Raw genomic sequence first — 22629 nt, forward strand, 5'->3', positions numbered from 1 at the left:
TTTCCAATGAGTAGGTCACCCCAATTCCACTGGCCATTTCATATGTTAAGGGAAAGCTGGTATTGGTTTCAGAATGCTTTGGGAATCTGAAGGTATAGCAACAATGAAACTGATAGAAATCAGTTTAATGCTAGCCCTGAGATTTTTAAAGTATCTAGTCCTTAAATGTCAATGTTTTACGCAAAGCCTAAAGTATTTGCAAATTTTATTAATCCTGTGCCGCAGCATCCTGCCTAGGTAAAGGTTTAAGTGCTCACACATGTTATTCTTGGCCCATCCCAAAGCTGTGCCTAAATATACCTGCGTTTGGTCATGTCCTTTATTTCATCCTCCAACCCCGTGACCTGCAGAACTGGGAGAACACGATATTGCAATAAAATAGCATCCATCTGCCCGCCCCGAGCCTCCTCCTGCTGTTCCAGCAGGGATGGGATGGCCGGAGGGGACAGCGCCAGGGGACACATCTCCCTTTTCCCGTTCCCCTCCGGAGCCCGACCGTGGCTCGGCCCCGCCATTCGGTATTCAGCCGGTGCTGCCCGTGCCCGTTCCCATTCCCCGTTCCCGTTCCCGTTCCCGTTCCCCGTGCCCGTCCCTGTCCCCGTTCCCGATTCCCGTTCCCGCCTGCAGCGCCCCCTGCCGTCAGGAGGAGGAGGAGGGGAGGCCGGCGCGCGCCGCCGCGCGCGAGGCTGCGCGTGCGCGGGCGTCGGGAGCGCGCGGAGCGCCGCGCGGAGCCGCGCGCCTGCGGCAGCGGGGGCGCGCGCGTTGCCGGGCGACGGCGGCCGGGCGGCGGCGGCGCGGGCCCGGTGCGGCGCGGGCGGCGATGAGGCGGCGGCAGCGGCCCCCGCGCTCCCGTCGGCGCTGAACTCCGCGCCCGCACTTCCCCCATCCCTCCCCATCCCGTCCCGTCCTGGCTCTGCTCCTCCACGCCCCCTCATCTCCCCTCGCTCCGGCCAGCCCTTCCCCCTCCATGCGGCGGGAGCGGCCGGAGTGGGGCCCGTGCCGCGGCCGCGCCGAGCCCCGCCGTCCTTCACCTCTTCGCCGCCAGACCCCGCAGGGAGCCGCGGACGGTGTCCATAGCGACAGCAGCGGGTGAGGCCCCGGCCGGGCGCGGGGGTGCCGCGGGGGCTCGGAGCGGGGGAGCGGTGGCGCCCGGCGGAGCGCTCCCCTCCCCCGGGGTCCGCGCGGCGGGGGGAGCGGGGCTGCGGGGCGCCCCCTGCCGCTCGTCGGGCGCGGCCCGGGCCCGGCGGCAGCCTTGGCGCGGCCTTGGGCCGCCGTCCGACCGCGCTCCGCTAGCGGGGGGCGCAGCGCGGGCAGCGCCGCTGCTCGGGGGGCCCCTGCCGCTGCCCGGGGCTGCTCCCGCCGCTGCCCGGGGCGCCCCTGCCGCCCTTCGCGCACCGGAGCGGCGGCCGCCGGCGTGGCGCGTCCCTCCGCGCTGCGGGGCCGCTGCCCTTGGTCGCTGCCCGGCCCGCAGCAGCCGCACGCTGGGCTCGGGACGCGAGGCCTTGGCTGGGACCATGGCAGCATCCTCGCCCAGGCTGCGGCACCGCGCTCGGAGCAGGGCAGGTGGAGCGGCCTGGGCACCGGGGGACGGAGCCGGGGAATTCCCCGGCATTTAGTCATTGAAAACACCAAGGAGAGATTGCACAGGCTGCGTTAGCACGCTGTTTGGGAAGGTGTTCCCTGTCTGAACAAAAGAACAATGCAGGAAACTTGCATTAAGGAAGAAAGGTGGTGAAATAAGGAAATTACTTTTGTAGAGGATACCTGATGATTGCCACTTGCATCCTTCCATTTTGCTTTATAATGCACCTGTGAACAAGGAACTGCTCACTCATGCAGTATGCTTGAGGTTTGAGATACTTTTTTAATCAGTTCATTTGAAAATGTTATTTTTTTCACAGCTGTTTGTTTTTCTAATTGTCATTAAATAAATTAGAAATTATATTTCACAGGAGCCGTTTACTTCACAAGCTAGCAAAACAGTAAAATTGCAGCAAAAGCTAGATTGTGTCTTCTGATACGTGTGAATCTAAATTATTTGGGTTTATTGAAATACGTCTGATATTGTTTTACTTTTTTTGTTTTAGTCTTGCAGTGTGTTGCAGTGATTAGCATGTGTTGCCATAAATGGGGAGTAAGAATAGGAGGCATATTAAAATGCTGGTCATTTATGAACTTCCATTATGCAGATCATTAGTTCTGAGTGCTTGGGAATATGCAGCATTCCAGGTCCATCTGATTTTCTATTCCTTCTATGTTTGTTTATTGAAATAGAAGAGCCTGTCAAGTAGTCTTTTTTGTATGGGAAGGATCCTTTGTTGATAAGATGTATCTTCTGCTTGCCAAATGTTGTAACTGAACTATGGTATGTATGACTGGAAGGTATATTTCACAAATTTGGCTAGTGCTACTGATAAAATTATTTTTGCCTCTTAATGGAAAAATGAGTTAGTGGAAATTTCAAGGTCATCTTCAAATATAGAGTAATTTAGCTGCCTTTGGAATATGTAATTTCTTCTCCAATGTCACATGTTTTCTGTATATCAGTCCTGTCAGTGTTGACATTTTCTGGATCTGTTTGCCTTCTAAAATAATCTAATGTTTAGCAAGTTTTAATAGAAGCAATCCATAAAGCTTCCTAAGTCAATTTCATTTGAATGATTGCAATAAAAAGTATTTTAAAAAAGAAAATTTAACTGCTAAATCCAAACCTAACCCAAACTCACTATTTGGAAAGAATGACAAGAAAAGGGTTTAAGATGGATGAAGGGATAGGTAAGTTCTGATTTTCTGTTCTTTGATCTTTCTGGAAACCTTTTCCAATGCAAATTATTCAATTGTAGACATCTGCTGGTTTTGACTTTCCTTGCCAGTGTACAGTTTGCAACTGAAATGTTATTTTCTTGAACACTTATAATTCTACTATAAATCTGTGAATTAGTAGAAGTAAAACAAATTGCTTCTATCACTTGAACTTTTTTTCTGTTTGAATCAAGAGCAGGAGTGCTGGGGCTTTTTGGTAATAAGGAAGGCAACATCTCAGTTCAGGTATGAAAGTAGGGCTCAGAAAGATGAAGAAAATCAATTTATGAATTTTGAAGAAATTCCCAGGTGTTGCCACATTTGAAATTAGTTTGATATATTGATGTGTCCAACTCATAATGTGAAAAAAAAATAAATTAAAAAACCCAAATGGCTGTAATGCTACACATACCTGAGAATGCTGTCCTTGTTTGCATCAAGGAATCTGCTAGGCATAAAGGGCTTTGAAGAGCCATGTTTTCATGGCTGGACAACTATATACTTTTTAATATAGCAACTTTTTGTGTGTGTAATTTTATTGTAAAAGGCTGATTTTTATACATTGTAAATGAAAAGCTTGTTTGAGCCATAATAGTGGTATTTTTAAAAGGCTTTGCCATCTGTTAATGTGGGGTGGTTTTAGTTTCCTGTGAACTGTCCCTTTTTGTTGATAAGCTATATTTTATATGATGTGTACATGGTATCACAGATATTTCACCTTTACAGATCCAGGCTGTCTGGATTGCATGTAGAATTGCATTAGAATTGCATTAGATATATTTCAGAGTTAGGAAACACATTTGCAAGTGCAGAGCTGAGCAGTGTAACATCTCCTGAGATGTAGTTTCATTCTTCTGAGGTGACCAATTTATTCATGGCTATAATAAGAAAAAAATCTTCATTAGTTTGCAATTTTGACTCAAATATATATGTTCTATATTTAAATAAGTACTTCAGCTAAGTATCTTTGACTTGTAAAGGTACCTATTGTAATTTTCTTTCATGGGTTATTTTTGACATGGCTTGCTAGAAAGCAGATTGATTCACCATGTCAAAATAAAACCTAGGCTTTACATCATTTGTTGTAGGCCTTTTCTAGAATTTCATCAGAAGATCATTGTACAGTAGAACTAAAGCATTTTACAAATCCCAGCATTGGTCAAGGTGTTTGTTTGGTACACAGCCAGAATTTAAGAGCCTCTTTCTGCATTTGTTCCATCTGGAGAGAGACCCTCATCAAGATTAATACCTGCTCTCATTAGCTGACACGACTTCCAGTTTTAATTGAATGCTGTAACAGAGCAGAGTATGAATATTAGGTTAAAGCCAAAGGTTTAGACTCCTATCTTTAGTGAAGATATCCACAAGAAATATGCACTCCTTTTTTGAGCCCACAGACACATCAGCCAAATCACATAAAGTCAAAACTAAGTCTGACAATTTCAACCTAAAACCACATGCAATTGCCCCCCTGAGGCAATGCTTTTTCTTTTTTTTGTAAGATCAAATACTAGTTTCCATCTCTTTGCCAAGTCTCTGCCTTTTCTGATTCCTAAGTTTAAATACGTTGATTTAAAATACAAACAAAAACTCCACCCCTAAAACAAAATAATCCATCACACCAGAAAACCTTCCTCCCTCAAGTCTTGTCCATGGGTAGATCTCCCTTTAGAAAGGGAGTGATGAATTTGCTGGAGCATAGGGATTTGCCATTTTAATTTTCAAAACAGAGCGGTTGGCTTTTGGCTTGTCTCCTTGATCATGGCTTTCCAGCTTCTTCACCTTGGAAATGAGCAGTGTTGCTATCATATGAATAAAGGAATCTTAGTGAAAAAGAGTTAGTTTGTGTTGGACCTCCTTCAGGAGATCACTTAGTCCAACACCATCCTTATTGCAGACTTAATTAGCTGTGTACTGACTTTGTTTTTGCAAAAGCAAGGGAACTGGAGTGAAAATATAAAGCCACAAGATGCCTTCAAGCTCCTCTTGCTGCTTTCCATAAAGGTGCTGTTTGATACTTACTGGGTGAGGTGTCTTTCTCTGCTTCAGACTTTTTTTTTTTTTTTTTTTTGGTAGTTTCTAAAGTGATTTTTTCAGTTTATCAGAAAGCTTCTATCCTAACAGGTGAGTCCGTCCTGCCTCCTGGATGGCACAGCATGTGAGGGTCCATCCAGTATATTGAGTTCTTTAGAAACAGCACCCTTTGTTTTTCAGGTTTCTCAGAGGCTGCTTTTGGATGAGAATTTTGGTTAAAGGAGCATTTGGTTTAGTCTGCCAGAGTAGTATTCTAAATATTCAATTACAAATTGAATTGGTATAAGTTAAGATGCATCACATCCTTGATGTGTCTTTGACTTAGCTGCAATCACAACTTTTTTTTTCCCTTCACAGAGCAATAATGAGTCATTTATATCTGCAGAGTAGGTAGTACCAAATGGCCTCCTATCAGAATGTGGAATAGGAGAACTAGTGTATTCCTTTGGTCATAGATCCAAATAAATCATCTCAGTTTAAAGGAACTGCCCACAAATAAGCTTTAGGAGTTACATGTCTGCTCTCATTTTATGTCATGTTGTCTGCTGAAGTGTAAACATTGCCTTAGTAGGGACAGCAGATCTTTTGAGTGGCAATAATGCTAGCTGTAGCTCCTTAAGATTATTAGAAAGAGAAAATTGGTGGGGAAAAGGTACTATATATAATTATTAGAACACCTGTTTTTAAGTCTGTGTTTACTGTATAATTATTTGCCTTTTTTTTCTGCCGTAGGAAATAATGATTAAATACCTAATACAAAAGAAATACTCCATTTTCTTCCCTTCAGAAAGCCTGTACTTTATACTTGTTTTGTGCTCAGCACTACCTGTTCTTTCTAGGTTGGGTTAACTCCAAACAGGAATCATGTAATTTAAGAAAGAACTAAAATGCTGTTTCCTCTGTTTAGAATTCCAGCTATGTCTATCCTGTCCTTTTGAATTCATACTTATGAGTATGACAAAATCAATGAAGTTTGAGGCAAGGTGCTTAAATGTTATACTACTTTTGCATTTCTCTTCAGTTCTCTCTTGATTTATAATTCACAGAATTATAGAATATCCTGAGTTGGAAGGAAGCTGCAAGGATCATCAAAGTCCAGCTCCTGGCCCTTCAGCCAGGAACCCCACCATGTGCCTGAGAGCCCTGAGCTCTGAGGCTTGGCACCATGCCCACTGCACTGGGAGCCTGTTCCAGTGCCCAGCCACCCTCAGGGGAAACACTTCCTCCTAATATCCAACCTGAACTTCCCCTGTTGACTCCTTCACAAGCAATTTCAGCTTCTCTATGTGATATGCTAGACCCAGCTTGCTTTTATGTGTATTCCAATACATAAATCAGTGATCAATGAAAGTATTTCCTGAAGTAAATTGGAAGTGCCTCAAACATTGAGATGTTGCTGTCGTTTTTTAGAATAACTTTTCAGTTTAACAAAACTTCACAATATGCTAAGAGTGCAGTAAAAATGGATACTTTCCCACCAAGTTCTCTATTCTATGGTGTTGTTTCTGTCTTGTGGTTTGAGTTAAATTGTGTAGTCATGAAAACAAAATGACTTCTTGGCAAGTTTAGATTTAGTAAAAGCTGTAGATTTGGGCCAAAGGATTAATCACATATTTGCACAGCAAAGAAAACATTGCTTTATTTAATGTTCCATATCTACTGTGACCCTAGTATTTCATATATTTTATTTTGGGTTTTCAGAAATAGCCATGATTTCTCCAACTTAGAGCTAATCAAAATACTTGTTCTCATTTCCCTGGTGTCTGTTGGTAGGTTTATGTTTTTCTGTTCCTGGCATTTTCCAAAAGTTCTCTAGGTTAATTTCTGAACCCTTTATAAAAGGTGCCACAAATGTTTAGTCATACTGTTGTCAATCTTGCAGGACAAACACCTAGAGTGTTTGTGATGTACAAATCTACAGTTTGAGCAGAGCTAGAAAAGTAAAATGAAGTTCTGAGCACCTTCTATGAGGTTTTTTTCTGATGCAGCCAAGTGCTCTGCTTTTCTGTTCAGTTTCTTGCTTGTTATTCCGAAGTTGAGCAATAACATAGTAACTCAGTACAATTTCTGCTAATCTGAATGAGGAAGTTTTCATCAAGGTCAGCCAAAAAATAAATTAAATCTAAATTTGAAACTTATAGCAACTCAGTTGCAAATATGGGATGTTCTTCTTAAGGTTTTTGGGTTGGATTTTTTTAAAGTCGTGGTCACTAGAAATGCAGTATTTAATCTAATTTTCCTGAAATAAAAAGACCATTAAAAGGCAGAGTTGTGCTTATTACTTTTCACAGTTGGGGAAGGAAGGACAGGCTCTTGAATCTAATTCAGCTGTCTTGTCATTGCTGAAGGATACTGTCACTCCCTGATTCCTGTTCAGTAATCCAGCCAGACACCAGTAACTTGCATTCAGCAGTGTTGAAAAGGAAAGTGTGAAACTTAGGTCCTTAGGGTGGCACTTGCACAATTACTTTTTTACATGACAATGCTTATATGTTTCTGTCTGTCATGATGGTTCTTTCTTGCCTTTGTGTTGCAAGATGTTGTTCCCTTTTGCCCAGCTGTAATTAATCTTTTGAGGTGCACTGCAAACTTGATCTGTGTTTGAAAAACAAACTAATTCCTCCCTCAAAAAATTCCCACCCAATCCATTTTCCAGCTGTCATGATGAGTCCATCATCTTCTTCATACTCCAGGGAGAGTCAGGAACAAGCAGGTTATAGTTAATACTGTGTTTTGGTGAAGTCCATGGCATGATTTCATGGATCTAGTTTTTCATACCCACTCAATTATATTCTCATGATGTTTAAAAATGTTTGATCTGCTAACTCAGGGGCTTACTTTATTCATTTTATTTATTTACTTTCATTTGCAGTACCCTGCATTTCCATTGTTCTCAAACCACATTCATAACTTTCTTAAACTGAGTCAGCCATGATAAAAGGATTTCAGGAACAGTGTGCTAGAGCTTGGTGAGGAAGGATAACTACCAAACTTTTAAGTTTTTGCAGCATTTGGGAAGCAAGAGCTCTATTTCACTTTTCTGAACTGATCCATGAAATTTATTGAGTGATACACTGACAGAATTAGAATTTACATGTATATGTATATATGTATATATCTATCTGTATTTATTTGTGTGTGTTTAGGGTGGGGTTTTTCCATCACTGTTCAGGGTAGACAAGAACTGCAATATAGATTGTAGATCAGAAAGCTAAAGCCTAGTGGTATTTCTGAAATAATTTCCAGTTCTATATATTCTGGTGCATGAATTCCTGAAATTCAGCCCTCTCTGCACAACTGAACTTTTCCTACTATTACAAGTGTTCCATCAGCATTTGTCAAGGAAGAACATCCCCTTCAGGGTTGGGTGGTGGTAACAATTACATTTATCTTAACTGGTGAGTCAACACTGAAAATTTTCCTTTGTCCTTTGCCTCTGTAATAGAGGAGTGCTAAGTCACATTCCTTATTGTTCTTCTCCAAAGATGGTTAAGGGAGGGGGAGAGACAGATGGAGAAACAGAAATGGCAAGTTTGTTTTTCTTTTAAAATACTTTATCTGAATTGACTCAGAAAATAGGAAGCTTCTAAATAAAATTTATTACTAATCATAGTTAGCAGGCTATTTTTCAGTTGATGTTTCAATATTAATTTTAAGGGCAGGATGTTCACTGCTGGTGTAAATAGCTAATACTTTAGATTTAATGTATATTAGTGTTTTATTTCAGAGGAGCCATAATAAGTAGAAAAAGTAAAATATTTTTCTTGACATTGCACTGAGTTTCACTTGATAAAAGACTATACAGTATTAGGCCTTTGATTTGTGTAAATTTAGGGTTTCTCTGTTCATCAAAATGACAGTGTTGAGACTTCCCAGGAATGTGTTGAGACTGCCATTGCATAGCAATATAAGAAAAAAAAATCCATTAAACTGAATCAAAATGCTGTCATTTATGTGGCTCTAATTTATCAAGGGACTGAAAAGCCTGATCTGCCATTTTAACACTTCTGTTAAAAATGCTGCTTGACTTAGCACATATTCTGTGAATGCTACTGTACATGTCTCTAAATGTTTAAGTGACTGTGGATCTGAGCTCAGATCTTTCTTTAGACCATGTCTAATTTATTAGATTAAAAAGTACAAGAACTATTTGAACATGTATTCATTTTAAGCATCTTAAAATTAAAGTATTCCTTTGGCAAGTAGAAACTGATAAATCACCCAGCGTTTTTCTAATTCATATTTTAAAGGTTTTAAGAAAGGTTCTCATTTCATAGGCACTAACACTATCTTGGCTGTTTCCATTCTAAGGTATTGGTTAACACAGGACTCTGCTTACTTATAGCCTGGTTTGAGGGAGCCTGAAAAACAACTTCTTTTTCTTTGGACAGGAAAAGGAAAGTAACCAAGTAGGGTAGGACAACTTGGTTCTTTCTATAGTGACATGCAGTGGATGGTAATGAAATGCAGTGAATTTATAGTATTTGAGCTCTTAATGACTGAGCCTGCTCAGTATTCAGAGCAATTCATTTGTTTTGTTATAATCAGTTTACATATGTGTTTCCCTTTTGAGTGCTTGTGGCGCAGGCCGAGCGCTCGCTGCCCGCCGCACGGCCCGGGACAGGCGCGCGGTGCGGGCACCCCCGCTCACGGCGGCCCTCGGCTCTCAAACAAAACTCGTCATTGTGGAAACTGCCATGGAGTCATTCCTGCCTAGAAAGGTGACTTTAGTTTCCTTGAGGGACTCAACTCTGCCTTTTCCCCGGCTCGGTGCGGCCCAGGAGGGTGAGGCTCCCGGTTCCCGGAGCAGGGGCCGAGCCGGGCCGTGGCTGCCCCGCGCCCGAGCAGGGGAGCGGCAATAGCGGCAGCTCCGGCCCCGGGCCGCTTACCGGGGCCACTCCCATCTCCTGGGCATTACCGGGGCAATGGCAGAGTCACCTGGGCTCTGTCAGAGCCGCTTTTATCTCCTGGGCATTACCGGGGCAATGGCAGAGCCACCTGGGCTCTGTCAGAGCCACTCTTCTCCGTCTGTCACGGGGCCGTCACTTTACCCGGCAGTCCGGGTAAAGGCAGTGCCATAAGGGACCAGAAGAAGCTGTTCAGTCCATTGTTTTACCTGAATTTCTGTTGGTCCTGCCGAAATGAAAAGGCTTTGAATAGAGTATTTCTAGACCAGCTCGAAATAGTAATTGTCATTTGAATAGTGATTGTTGAATAATTTGCAAGTGTTCGTTTATATTACAGTACTTTATTACTGTGCAGATATTTTTTTTCTGTTTTAATACCATCAAAGTTGAAGACATGCTTTCAGTTTGGGCCTTATGAACAAAATAGACATGACTTTGTCTGACTCTTTTTTCTGAATCACATTATCAGTTCTACTAGTTGCTCGTGACTGTGCTGAAAGAGGTGTTTAGGAAGGAAACTTGGTTGGTTGCTTAGCAGCGAGCATCATGAGAATTACAATTTTAAAGCTGCAGTGTCTGTATTTCTGGAATAGCTTTAAATTAGATATTTGTAATAGCTTGCTTTCCTTTATGTGTGTGTTCATGTTTGGCCGTCTTTGGGGGGAATGTAATTTTGCTGGTCAAGGTGACTCCCATCACCCTGAGCCTGGGGCTGCCTGGGCCATCTCACAGACAGAGGGAGTGTGGGACACAGTGGGGATGCAAGGAAAAACTGTTCTGTGATTGCACATGGCTTGGACAGTCTGGGGAGGCACCAAAGGCGTTGTGAGGGTCAGGGAGAGAATGGAGGTTTCAAGATGATAAGTTTAACAAAAGCCAAATTCTTGTGACATTGTGCTTAGAGAGATGACAACTGGCAAAGAAGAATGGAGCTCTTTAAATTTGGATGAACAGAATCATGTTGTTCTTTGGCCAGTGCCAAAGCAGTACAGTCTCAATAATTTGAAAAAAAATTAGTCTTGCCACATGTATTGTACAGCATTCCTTCATTGCAATATTTTGTAAGCTGTGGGTACAGTGTGCTGATAACCTTGTATTTTAGCCTTCTTTTATAATAATTTTTTATATCTTTTTTTTTTAATGTTGGCAAGGTACAAGGTTATGTATGAGACCTAATTAAAATCCATTCCAGGTCAAGCTATTAATACATCTAAGTTGGCAAGTACTTGGGTTGTAAATATACTGCCATTAGTGCTATCTGAGAGAAAAATCACTTGGAATGAAAAGACAATACTGTAAAAATAATACCTAAGTATTTAGAGGGATACTATTTGAATAAATAGCATGAAAGAACAGATGTTTTTTAAGTCTAACTTAAACCTAATTAGTCAAGATTGGAATTTCCATTCAAATGCAGTTGTTTTTATTTCATATGGCATAAAGGACTTAAATTACCACAGAATTCTTTAAGTTGGAAGAAGTCCTCCAGGATCATGAAAAAGTATGGTTATTCTTTTTTAAAAAATTGTTGATTGACTCAAAACTTGACCTTTTAGTTTTTTTGGTTTTTTTTTTTTTTTTTTTTTTTTTTTAAGGTATGAGTGATTAGCACTTTCCTAAGGAAATAAGGCTTTTGAGCAGCTGTCTGTGTGTGTGTGCATTTCTGTTTGCATAAATTAAAGTGCAGTCTGGTAGAATGTTACTGCTTTGCCTGTTTATGGTTATTATATATTACTATATAAAGGTTTTGCAGGTTAATAATCTCAGTTTCACTTTAAGACAATTTTAGGGGGTTGGTTAGGCCAATATGGACCTGTCTCAGAGATCCTTTGACTTTTTTATGGTGTTGCTTATCAAATTTTATCACTCTTCTAGACCTGTTGTTCTTTGAAATATTCCCATAGACAACAGAACTCCACCATTTAATGTAGGGAAACAGTCAAGAAAGAAACTTTTCTAAGACTTACTAGCAGAGCTTTGAACTAGATTCATCAGGGGAAGAGATGTGCTTCTGAGTGTCAGAGAGGAGCCAGGAAACACCAGCACTCCAGGAAGCAGCAGGGAAACACCTGTAAATTGTCCCAAAGGAATTAGGGATGGCCTCTCACAAATGGTGAAGAGGCTGTTCTCTGATTCTGTAAGTGATGTATTAGGTGCTGTGATTTTCTGCATCTTGTTACCTAAAACCAAAAGGATATGAAAAAATGAATAAGCTTTGACTTATATGCACACTGGTGATGCTTTTGATTTTCTTTTGTGGCTTGTATTATTTTTTTAAATGTCTGGTTTGTTTTCCAGAAGACAGTTTTGCTAGGTAGACTTGTTAGTTCTGATAGTAAATCCTTACTGAAGGAGGCTGAAATGGTTTGTGTTAAATTTTATGCATACTGGAGCACTGCACAGTTGTTCCTAGTGTAGACAGGCTGTTCTTGCAGTAGAAGACACGTTTCTAGTGAAAATGGTGGCTCACCCTTTTCTGGGTTATTATCTTTAAACATTACTGAGATAATCCATTCCGGTTCTATGTTTATTGTGTGGGAATTGTCCTTTTTTTGTGGGTAGAGTAACTGAGGGAGGGAAAGAGAGTCTTATTTGTGATTACACAGACAGTGTAATTATATGCTTTATTATAATCAGTTTACATAGAAATGTGAATGACTGGGGACATCTACTGACTTATAAACAAAATCATTGTAGTAGAATATTTTGCAGAATTGATCAAAACCTAATTTTAAATTTTTTTTTCTTTCTTTTTAAGGAACTTCATGTTGGTGTTGCTTATGCCAGAATATAGTAAGCAAGGCAGATTAGCTCCAGCCTTGTGTAAACTTTTAATTGGCCAACATGATGCAATTGGGCATGAATTCCAGGTGGCTTTGGAAATGAACGAGAACTGAGCGCTCTGGCTGGAAGCTGAACGTGATGACGGCCTGGTCTATGGTAGGGAAGCTGAAAATGGAGAAGAGGCACTCCAGAGAAGACAGAAATGTGGAGCAAGATGTGGGAGAATGCAGTGCTGAATCTGAGGAATGGACGAGCTCAGAAAGTGAGCCTGAGCAACCATACTTCAGAGGCAGTGCTCAGTGGAGAGAAAAGGAGGTTTCCACCAAACCGCATCGGCCGCTCTGCCGGTCCCCATGCCTGGATCGCCCAAGCTTTTCACAGAGCAGTATCACACAAGACTTGAAGCTAGATGAATGCAAAACAAATTTGGACAAGGAATACCAAGCTAAAATGGATTTTGCTTTAAAGCTTGGGTATGCAGGAGATCAGATCCAGGCTGTACTGAATAAGTTGGGAGCGGATGCGCTCATCAATGATGTTCTAGCAGAGCTTGTGAGACTTGGCAACAAAAGTGAATCAGAGGGACAAAGCACTGCCAGCAGTACCACTGGTACTCTGGTATCAAGAGGCCCTTGCCCAAAGGAAATAACAAGCCCTGAATTGTCACTGGAAGATGAAGTGGTGGATAACAGTGATAACTTGAGGCCAATTGTCATTGATGGAAGCAATGTTGCTATGAGGTGGGTGTCCCTGGCACAATATTTGAAAATAATAAATCACTAAAATATTTTAAAAAATACTTTTTACTGATGGCAAAGTCATTTTAAGTCATGTAGACTATTACACTGATAATGCATCTATTTTATGGACTCTTTAGTCAAGGCTTTTAATTATGCTGTTACTCCTTTATATGTAATCCATATTCCAGTTCCCCTGCCCTCATTTTAAATCCCAGTTCTCACCTCAAGTCTTTTGTTCAAGCAATCTATTTGTAGTGTGCTTTTGTGTGGGTGGGTTTAGTATTTTGAAGTCCTTGAACAATACTGAAAATTGTTTCTGGACATTAAAGGAAAGTAACCAAGTACTGTAGGAAATCTTGGTTCTTTCTAAAGTGACATGCAGTGGATGGTAATGAAATGCAGTGAATTTGAGCTCATGGTATTTGAGCTCTTGATGATTGAGCCTGATCAGTATTCAGAGAAATTCAGCTGTGTCAGAACAGAGATAACACATGAGCTAAACCTGCTGACCAGCATGGCTGTGCTGCTTGCCCCTTGTGACTCAGGATATTCCATGTACACTTGGCTGCTTCAGTCAACACTAACCCAAGAGATACCTGTACCATACCACTTTTGAACATGTCTGTAGAATACAGAGTTCAGCTAGCCATTGCTTATCATTGAGTAAGTGTGATTTTTTTATGAGGGAGTTGTATGCTGTTCTAGAAACTCCTTTGAGTTTCAGAAAACAAATTTTTGATGGGCACAGGACTTAAACAACTTTTACACAATTACTTCTTTCCTCTAAGAAGTTCTAATAAAAATGAAGAACATTTAGTATCAGAGGAAAATAGTTTATTAATATAGATATTTAAAAGCACTTATCACCCATGGTAATCAGCATTGTTCATTCCTCTTCTTGTGGTAGCATTTTATGGTGCTTACTTAGTTTGTTGGGGAAAGTGATATTTTTCATTAGGTCAGCTAATAAAATGAAAAAAAAATTGAAAACTTCCTGTTTACTTGCTTTTGCTCTGGGGATAGTAAAATTGCATAATTTATAGACTTTTAAGTAGCGTGGTTGTTGTAATCTGATGCCTGAATACCTCAGTACAGTTGTCCTTTTCCAATTATGCAAGGTGGCCTAATAAAACTTTACAGACTTTGTTTTCCTTATGTCCTTTGACCATGGCAGCTTTAGAAGAAAAAAGCAACCAAACCACCACAACAAAAGCCAAAACCAAATGTAATTTTTGTCCTTGCTGTTTCTAAAACTTGCATGTTCTTCAGCCATGGGAACAAAGAAGGATTTTCCTGCCGGGGAATTCAACTAGCTGTTGATTGGTTTCTGGAAAAAGGACATAAAGATATCACTGTGTTTGTACCTGCATGGAGAAAAGAACAGTCTCGACCTGATGCACCAATTACAGGTAACACCAAGATTTTCTTTGACCCCTTGGTTAAAAAGGGAAAAAAAAATATTGTCATGTTTCTGATGGGTCCCAGTACTGGGCTGTGGATGTGGTGATTGTGATGTTGCACTCAACTGTTTGTTTGAAAACACAACAGTTTCATTGGTTGGGAAACAAGCATTTAAATATCTGCATGTGTTAACAATGATGTGGGTTTTGTAACATTATTGGGTGGTTTCAACACTTTTGAGAAGCAGCAGTTGAATTTTTCCCATTCACAAATACAGGAACTGAATCTTATTTGCTGGGTGAGCATGAAATAAGTATTAACAGGCCAGGGACTCAGTTAGTAGGGTTATCTTGAACACTGAAAAGACAGCATGTGTTTTTGCCTATAGAAAGTCCTTGCATTCTACTCTAGGCTATTGTAATACAGTAATACAGAAATAGAGTAACACAGTAACACCTGAATTTCTGATGTGTTCAGGACGACTGAGTAAAGGTACATGGCTACAGAGTGGTTATGAAGTTCACATATTGAATATTTACTCAGTGCTTTGAAACCTCAGAAATAAAATCCACATCTAGGTGGTTTTTAATCATAACGAGGACTGTGTATGAATATAATTGCAAGATACTTTGTCAGACAAAAAAGGCAAGAATTTTCATAATGCAAAGGTTGCATTTCTTTCTTTTAATAAGTTTTTAAAAACTGCTCAACTAAAATTATTTTACAGATCAAGAAATCTTGCGTAAATTGGAGAAAGAAAAAATTCTTGTTTTCACCCCATCTCGAAGAGTTCAGGGAAGAAGAGTGGTTTGCTATGATGATCGATTCATAGTAAAACTTGCCTTTGACTCAGATGGCATCATTGTGTCCAACGATAACTATCGGGATCTTCAGAATGAAAAGCCAGAGTGGAAGAAGTTCATAGAGGAGCGGCTGCTAATGTATTCTTTTGTGAATGACAAGTATGGGTTTTTTCTTCAATAGTAAATGAATTTGCTAGCTCAGCATTCTCAGGAAAAACTGGTCATGTTTAATTTCTTTTCCCTTAGATTTATGCCTCCAGATGATCCTTTAGGACGTCATGGTCCAAGCCTTGAAAATTTCTTAAGAAAAAGGCCAGTTATTCCTGAACATAAGAAACAACCGTGTCCTTATGGTAAGTGCCCAAGTCAGATTGATTTGTTGCACTTAAAGGTAGGTGAAGCTAGAAATTAACATCTTGTCATTATCAGAACAAAATGTACCACTTTTCTTGTTGCCATCCAAGCACAATGTCACTTTTATACCCCTCATGCACATATTTATAAAAACAGTGTAGCAGAAAATTGAGGATTACGAGATACACCTTGTGCATAATACAGCTTTTTGCTATTTTATTCTGGTTTGTATTTAAGGCAGGAGATTTGTAATTTATAAAACTGTGTTAAAGCTGATTTGTTTTTATAGCACTGTGTGTATGTTGTCATGATTGAAATCATAAGTCAGTAGGAAAAAAAATTGTGTGTCTTGCCTTTGATGCAGATAGACATGGATGCAGACAGCAGAGTCTGTGACTGCCTGTATATATAAAAAATACATCATTATCCTTAGAGTTTTAATATAGAAATACTACTTTTGCCAAGTGGTGAAAGATGTAAAGAAAAAAGATAGCAACTGATGGTACGAATGAGTTTTTGATTTATTTAACCTGAAAACCCTTTTCTTTCAGGTAAAAAGTGCACCTATGGGCACAAATGTAAATATTACCACCCAGAACGTGCAAACCAGCCTCAAAGGTCAGTAGCGGATGAGCTTCGAATAAGTGCCAAATTATCTGCTGTGAAAACTATGAGTGAGGGAGCCTTGGCCAAATGTGGCACAGGGCCATCCAGCTCCAAAGGAGAAATCAGTTCTGAAGTGAAACGCATTGCCCCAAAACGTCAGTCAGATCCAAGCATTAGGTCAGTAGCTGTGGAGCCTGAGGAAAAGTTATCAGCAGCCCGGAAGTCCGAGGCCAGCTCTGTCCCGTCTCTGGTTTCTGCATTAAGTGTACCAACGCTCCCTCCACCAAAAAGCCATGCAGCTGGTGCATTAAATACTCGTTCTGCAAGCAGTCCGGTGCCAGGTTCCTCACAGTTCGTACATCAGAAATCCTCACTGGAACATATGTCCAGTGTGCAATATCCTCCTATACTAGTCACCAATAGCCATGGCACCTCAGTTAGCTATATTGACCAGTATCCCAAATATGAGTCGCTGGGGGACCATGGCTATTACTCCTTACTCAGTGATTTCTCCAACTTAAGCATAAGTAGTATCCGTAACTCAGATTATTACGGGGCTGATATGGACCAGGGGATGTATTCTAGAAACTCAAGCCCCTGTCCTGACAATTGCTTAAGCCATACAAGTAATGATTCTTATTCCTCTTACAATGACTTGTATCTGGGTGTAGCAGATGCCAGTCCAGAAGACAATGTGAAGAGCCACAGACTGCCATCGAAAAATCGTCTTCAGCCTTTCCCTCATGGTTACCATGAAGCCTTAAATAGAGGTCAGAGTTACGGACCCGAAGAGCCTAAGCAATCCCTTCGCAAACAGTCAGTTTCCCACTTAGGCCTACATGCCCAGCATCCAGTTGTTGGAGCACGGTCCAGTTGTCCAGGAGAATACCCTGTGCCTCAAAACGTTCATCCATCAACTGCACAACCAAGCCGTGCCTTGGTGATGACCAGAATGGACAGCATTTCTGACTCTCGGCTTTATGAGAGTAACCCCACGAGGCAGAGACGGCCACCTCTGTGTCGGGAGCAGCACGCCAGCTGGGACCCACTGCCCTGTGCATCAGACTCCTACACCTACCACTCCTACCCACTGAGTAACAACCTCATGCAGCCATGTTATGAACCTGTCATGGTTAGAAGCATGCCTGAGAAGATGGAACAGCTCTGGAGAAATCCCTGGATTGGGATATGTGGTGAGCCAAGGGAACCTCACATCATCCCAGAACATCAGTATCAAACATACAAGAACCTCTGCAATATTTTCCCTCCAAGTGTTGTCCTTTCTGTGATGGAGAAGAATCCCCACATGACAGATGCACAACAGCTGGCAGCTATGATTGTTGCCAAATTAAGAACAGGGCGTTAGAGCAGTACAGCCTCTTTTGGATAATTGAACCTGTACAGCACATAGGACCCAGAGGAAAACTTACATGAAGGAAGAGGCTAATCTATTGTAAATATTTTCTACTAAGATAGTATAAAGTTCTGTACACAGTAGCAATCATATATATGCTGAGGCACTATATAAAAGTTGATTGTATTGCAAATTTTAAGATTTTAAAATATAGGGATTTTTAATAGTATTTTATAGGAAATGCATACCTTGCTGCATGGATAGCTCACTAAGAACTATAATGTCACAATCAGTGTCTCAAAGCTGTTACTACAAAATTAGTGTTAGCAATTATATTGCATGTATAAGTGTACACTTACAATTTGCTTATAAATACCTAATCGGCCTCTAAAAGTATGCTCTATACACACCAAGATGACTTTTAGGGTTTCAGCTTTGTCATTTGACACTGCCTAGTGGCATCTTAAGTAGTGAAGAAAAAGTAAATTTGCTAAATTTAAAAATTAAAATTGTTTATAAAAGGAAAAACTGATTTCAGGTTTTCAATGTCAGCTTAGTTGTTGATACTTAAATTTCAGATCTGTCCCTCAAGAGTTTGAACAACTATTATTACATTGTTCAATATGTTGGCTCAATCCAACAGAAGCCAAATACTTTATTAAATTAGGACCAAAACATTAAAGAATGTAAAGGCATGAGTGCCATTCAGTAAACTGAAACTTTAACTGTAGCTTCTCTCCAGAATCTCCTCTCAAACGTGCAGTAAGCAGCTGCTGGCCCAAATAACTAGACAAGCTGAAAATAAATTGTCAGTATTATGTAAACTGGATTACTCAACTTGAAGCAGCAAAAACTGGATGTTAACATGGAAGTTCATCAGTAACTGCAGCCCTTCCTCTGGGAGCGAGGAAGGTGTTTGAGTGAGCCTGACATTCAAGGTGGCTGTACAAGATCATCTTCAGAAAGGGTGGAGGGGGAAGGCTGCTGCTTGCAAAGAGATGCTCCAGTTTGGGTTTGTGGCAGAGCTGTCCTGGTTTTTGCTCTTCACATCCACGCTAAGGTGTGCATTTGCCTCGTGAAGGCTTTTAGAGTTCCTGTTTCAACAGGTGAGCTAATTTTGTGTGGCATTGTTTGCGCAACTGGTATCTTGCTCAGGGTGGGAACCTTTGTAGCTAAATGTCTCCAAAAGAGGCGTTTATTGGTTTTTTTAAGCTGCACTGACTGTACGCCCTTTTTTGAATCCACTGTATATTTCAACATTTTGAACCATGACTAACTCGACATGTCTCGAGCTAGGACTTGTTGACTTCTACTGTAGTTTTTTTCATGAAAGTTGAGAAGGCCTGGTTTATGGCCTTTTGTTTCTTCATGAGAAGGTGTGACACTGCCTAAATGTTTCTTACTGTGAAACACACAGAACGTGAGGCTGCAGTCAGGGTTGTTTCTGGTGTTTTGATAATGGCTTGCATGCTGCTTTCTAGTTATCTGTTTGTCTGAGAAACAAAGTTTATCATTTCCTCCACTTGTGTTACTGTAGTGGTTGGTTTGATTCAGAAAATCTTGTGGGCTCTTTATCACATGCAAAATAGGTTCCTGTCATATTAAAAAAACCCACCAAATGAACCAACAAGAAACCACAATTATGGGTGCAACTACAGTTAATTTACTGACATTTGATAACTGTATCATTTCACACAGGATAAATTTTCTTGTGTTGGTACAGGTGATGTATATAATGACTATGTCATTATGTATCTGAAATGAAGTAATTTGAAAGTGATCCTGTACTTACAAATAACTTAAGTTTCAATTAGTTGGTTATTCTCTCTGTTAGTGGGGAAAATGATTCAGACACTTATAACAGCTGGGGGAAAACAGATTTAACTCTTGACCGGTTTTCAAAAACATTTCATATTTTTAATTTGCAATTAATTCTTATTCTCTTCTCTTGCATGATATAAGCAGCTGAGAGCAATGCCTCAAATAACCAGAAATGACCTTTTGTTTGTTGATACAAATTGTATCTCTTTTTCTTGATTGTATAAAAACTGTGTATAAAAAAAAATAATCTCTAGATTAACTTCAGTATTACATTTTCACCACAACGTTTGTGACACCATGTGTCACAGGGAAGTAGCCCATGAATAATTATGGATTTTTTTATTTAAAATGGGCACTTGTAGTTTATAGACAAACAGGGACAACTTTTGAGAACCAGGTTATTATGTGCACAAATACTGCGTGTACACCTCAAAGCATTACATAGGTATCTTCAGTCTATTTATTAAGCAGATACATTCTTGCACTAAACTTTATGTAAAAATGTTGCTGTTAACTCATCTGCATGTGTTTAAAATGTAACAGTAATTGCTATAGACCCTATTTTATTCTAACCAATTAATTTATAAATTATTTAGGTATGAGATGAAGTTTATTGTGCACTCATGTTTTCCATCTTGCATGGAATTAAATATTTGTATGCAGAAAAATGTTTGTTCCATTTTTCTCCATTTATAAAGATAAGCTATTTTAAGAGAGGATCAGTAGGTGATTTTGATGTTTTCTAATGTGGAAAACTCAACAAAGATTCCTGTATGAAGCGCTGGGTGGCTTATGGAGATATCCATTTTTGTTGGATCTGTCCAGTCATTTTAATTTTCACTAACCTTTGTTTTACTGATGGAAGAATTCCTTTTTAAACATTGGGAATGCTGTGAGAACACAAACCCAGCATACTATTTCCCTAAGGCACTTCAGAGGCAAATTGTCTTATTCTGAGAAGCTATTGGCATCTCTCATGCATAGTTACAGAATTGGCAGTGCAGCCTTGTGGAAATAACCTGCAAATTTTGTGCTTGTTTAGTCCTCCTTAGAGGTAATGCAACTTTTCTATGTGATGTAGTCTTTCCTGATCAACTACTTTAAGTGATAATTTGGTCATCCACACCTGTTTTCAGCTATGTTTACAAGACAGTTCAGGACACTGACACGTTCATTAATCTTTAGCGCATAAGCTTGGATTTCTTCTTACATGGAAGAGTTGATCTTATTAACACCTGATCATAACTGTCTATATTGTAAATATAAGACTTTGTATAAATGCTCTTTTTTAGAGCATGGTATTTAAATGTTTTTAAAACTGTAAAAGAACAGTTCTAGAAACTATATTTTAATAAAATCCATGAAAAAACAATTCTAGATGAGGGGGGAAAAAGTGTGAAGGTAAAATCATGGACTACTGCAGTTGATAAGAGTTGAGCAGTAGATTTTAGTGCTTTACTGGGGCCAGAGCATTCTCTGGGAGTTCTGATTTACTTCTCTTTCATCTTCAGCTATATTACTTTCACATAATTTGTCACTTAAAAGTGTGTAACTTTAAATTCATCAATCAAAAACCAAATGCTTTATGGGATGTCAGTCTAAATTATTTCATGTTTTTTGTAAGAATTACATGTCAGTAATATAGTAAATTGTACATTATTTCACTGCTGTTAGTCCTGTTGTTGTCATATTGAGCTGCAGTAGTTGGCTTTATTCATTTGTAGAATTAAACATTACTGTTTAATTGTTGTAAAATTTTATAAATCTCTTTGGGTTTTTTTGGTTGACCCAAATATAATGTAAGTCTTAATGACAAAATGAGTGAAAATGGATGTTAAACCAGTATGTGGTATTCTTAAATCTCTGTAGTGGTAAGTGGGCACTGCTCTAGTTGCTGCAGCATGTAATTTATTTACTAGCATGAGTCTGTTTAGCTTTTGTAAAAATGCTTTAGCTGTAAAGTTAAAAATAGGTGTGGAGTATGGTTGCTTAGAACAAGCAGAAGGAGCTTCATTGAAAAAAAAAACCAAACAAAACCAAAAACATCTAAGTAGGTGAGTTTTCCCCTACATACTTCTAATGCCAGTTTGTCCCAAATTATGCATTTTGGCATTTTGTTAAAATAATAAAATTAAAAATACTTGATGACCTGTATGCATACCTGATCTATATCAATCCACAAACAGGAACATTGGATTATTGTAATTTTTATAACTCCACACTAAGGGGAAGGAACGTGCAACATTTCTGTGAAACTTTGTTCCAAAGTTGAAGTATTACTTGATCTTGACTTGCCAAAAGTTTACCTGAAGCATCTGTCCCAGTTACCTCTCTGGTGAGCATTCAGCTTTCACACTCCTGATGTACCTATTGCTTGTTTGTGTGACAGAGCCCTCATTAAGTGTATTCCCTGCAGTATTTCAACTGGAAAAATACAATTGCACCATCACATAAATTATTCTTATGCCAGTGTTTGGTTAGCCTTTCAAGAGTCATTATACAATATTGCTCATTTTGGTCTGTATTTAAAGTTTGTAAATGTATTAAAAGAATTGCAAGAATCTAAAAGAAGTATAGGCTATCACCTGTTCCCCTCCTGCTCTATGTAAATGTTTTGCACAATTATTTAATAATATGAAATATGTTATAGTTTATATATATAAAAATTTTTGCTTATTTAATAAAACTGAGAGCCATTGGATTATTTGTTTTTAGCTTTTTATTTTTCAACCCTCTTTAGACAAGACCCCCAAAAAGCTTTTTTGCTCAAAACAACTGTTGCAGTCTGTCCAAGTTATTTCTTGAGGTTTTTTTAGCTGATTGACTGAAAAACTCCCAAATTCTCTGGGTGGGGTAATGGCAGATACACAAAGCAGTAACTACAGCTGATCAAGGTCTTGTAGTAGTAGATGTAGCAGCACATGATTTTACCTACCAAATGCACTTTCTCCAATGAGTAAAAATATGTTGCAGATGGCACAGTATGTGTCAGCACATCCTTATTTGAACTGTTATGCTTGTTT

The 22629-nt window shown here is 39.8% G+C and overlaps 1 protein-coding gene across 2 annotated transcripts; it reads left to right on the top strand.

Moving 5' to 3' along the window:
- Window positions 1-833: 833 nt before the first annotated feature.
- ZC3H12B (zinc finger CCCH-type containing 12B) lies at window positions 834-22307 on the top strand. 2 transcript variants are annotated; one of them, XM_063170730.1, is made up of 6 exons: window positions 834-1089; window positions 12502-13267; window positions 14537-14676; window positions 15396-15630; window positions 15718-15824; window positions 16377-22307. In XM_063170730.1, the coding sequence occupies exons 2-6, from the start codon at window positions 12666-12668 to the stop codon at window positions 17795-17797; spliced, it is 2505 nt and encodes an 834-aa protein (XP_063026800.1). In that variant the 5' UTR covers window positions 834-1089; window positions 12502-12665; the 3' UTR covers window positions 17798-22307. The 2 variants fall into 2 exon arrangements, with proteins under 2 accessions (XP_063026800.1, XP_063026801.1); XM_063170731.1 differs by lacking the exon at window positions 834-1089 and adding an exon at window positions 1567-1849.
- The last annotated feature ends 322 nt before the right edge of the window (window positions 22308-22629 follow it).

Source organism: Melospiza melodia, chromosome 16, assembly GCF_035770615.1.
Source record: "Melospiza melodia melodia isolate bMelMel2 chromosome 16, bMelMel2.pri, whole genome shotgun sequence".
Lineage (NCBI taxonomy): Eukaryota > Metazoa > Chordata > Aves > Passeriformes > Passerellidae > Melospiza > Melospiza melodia.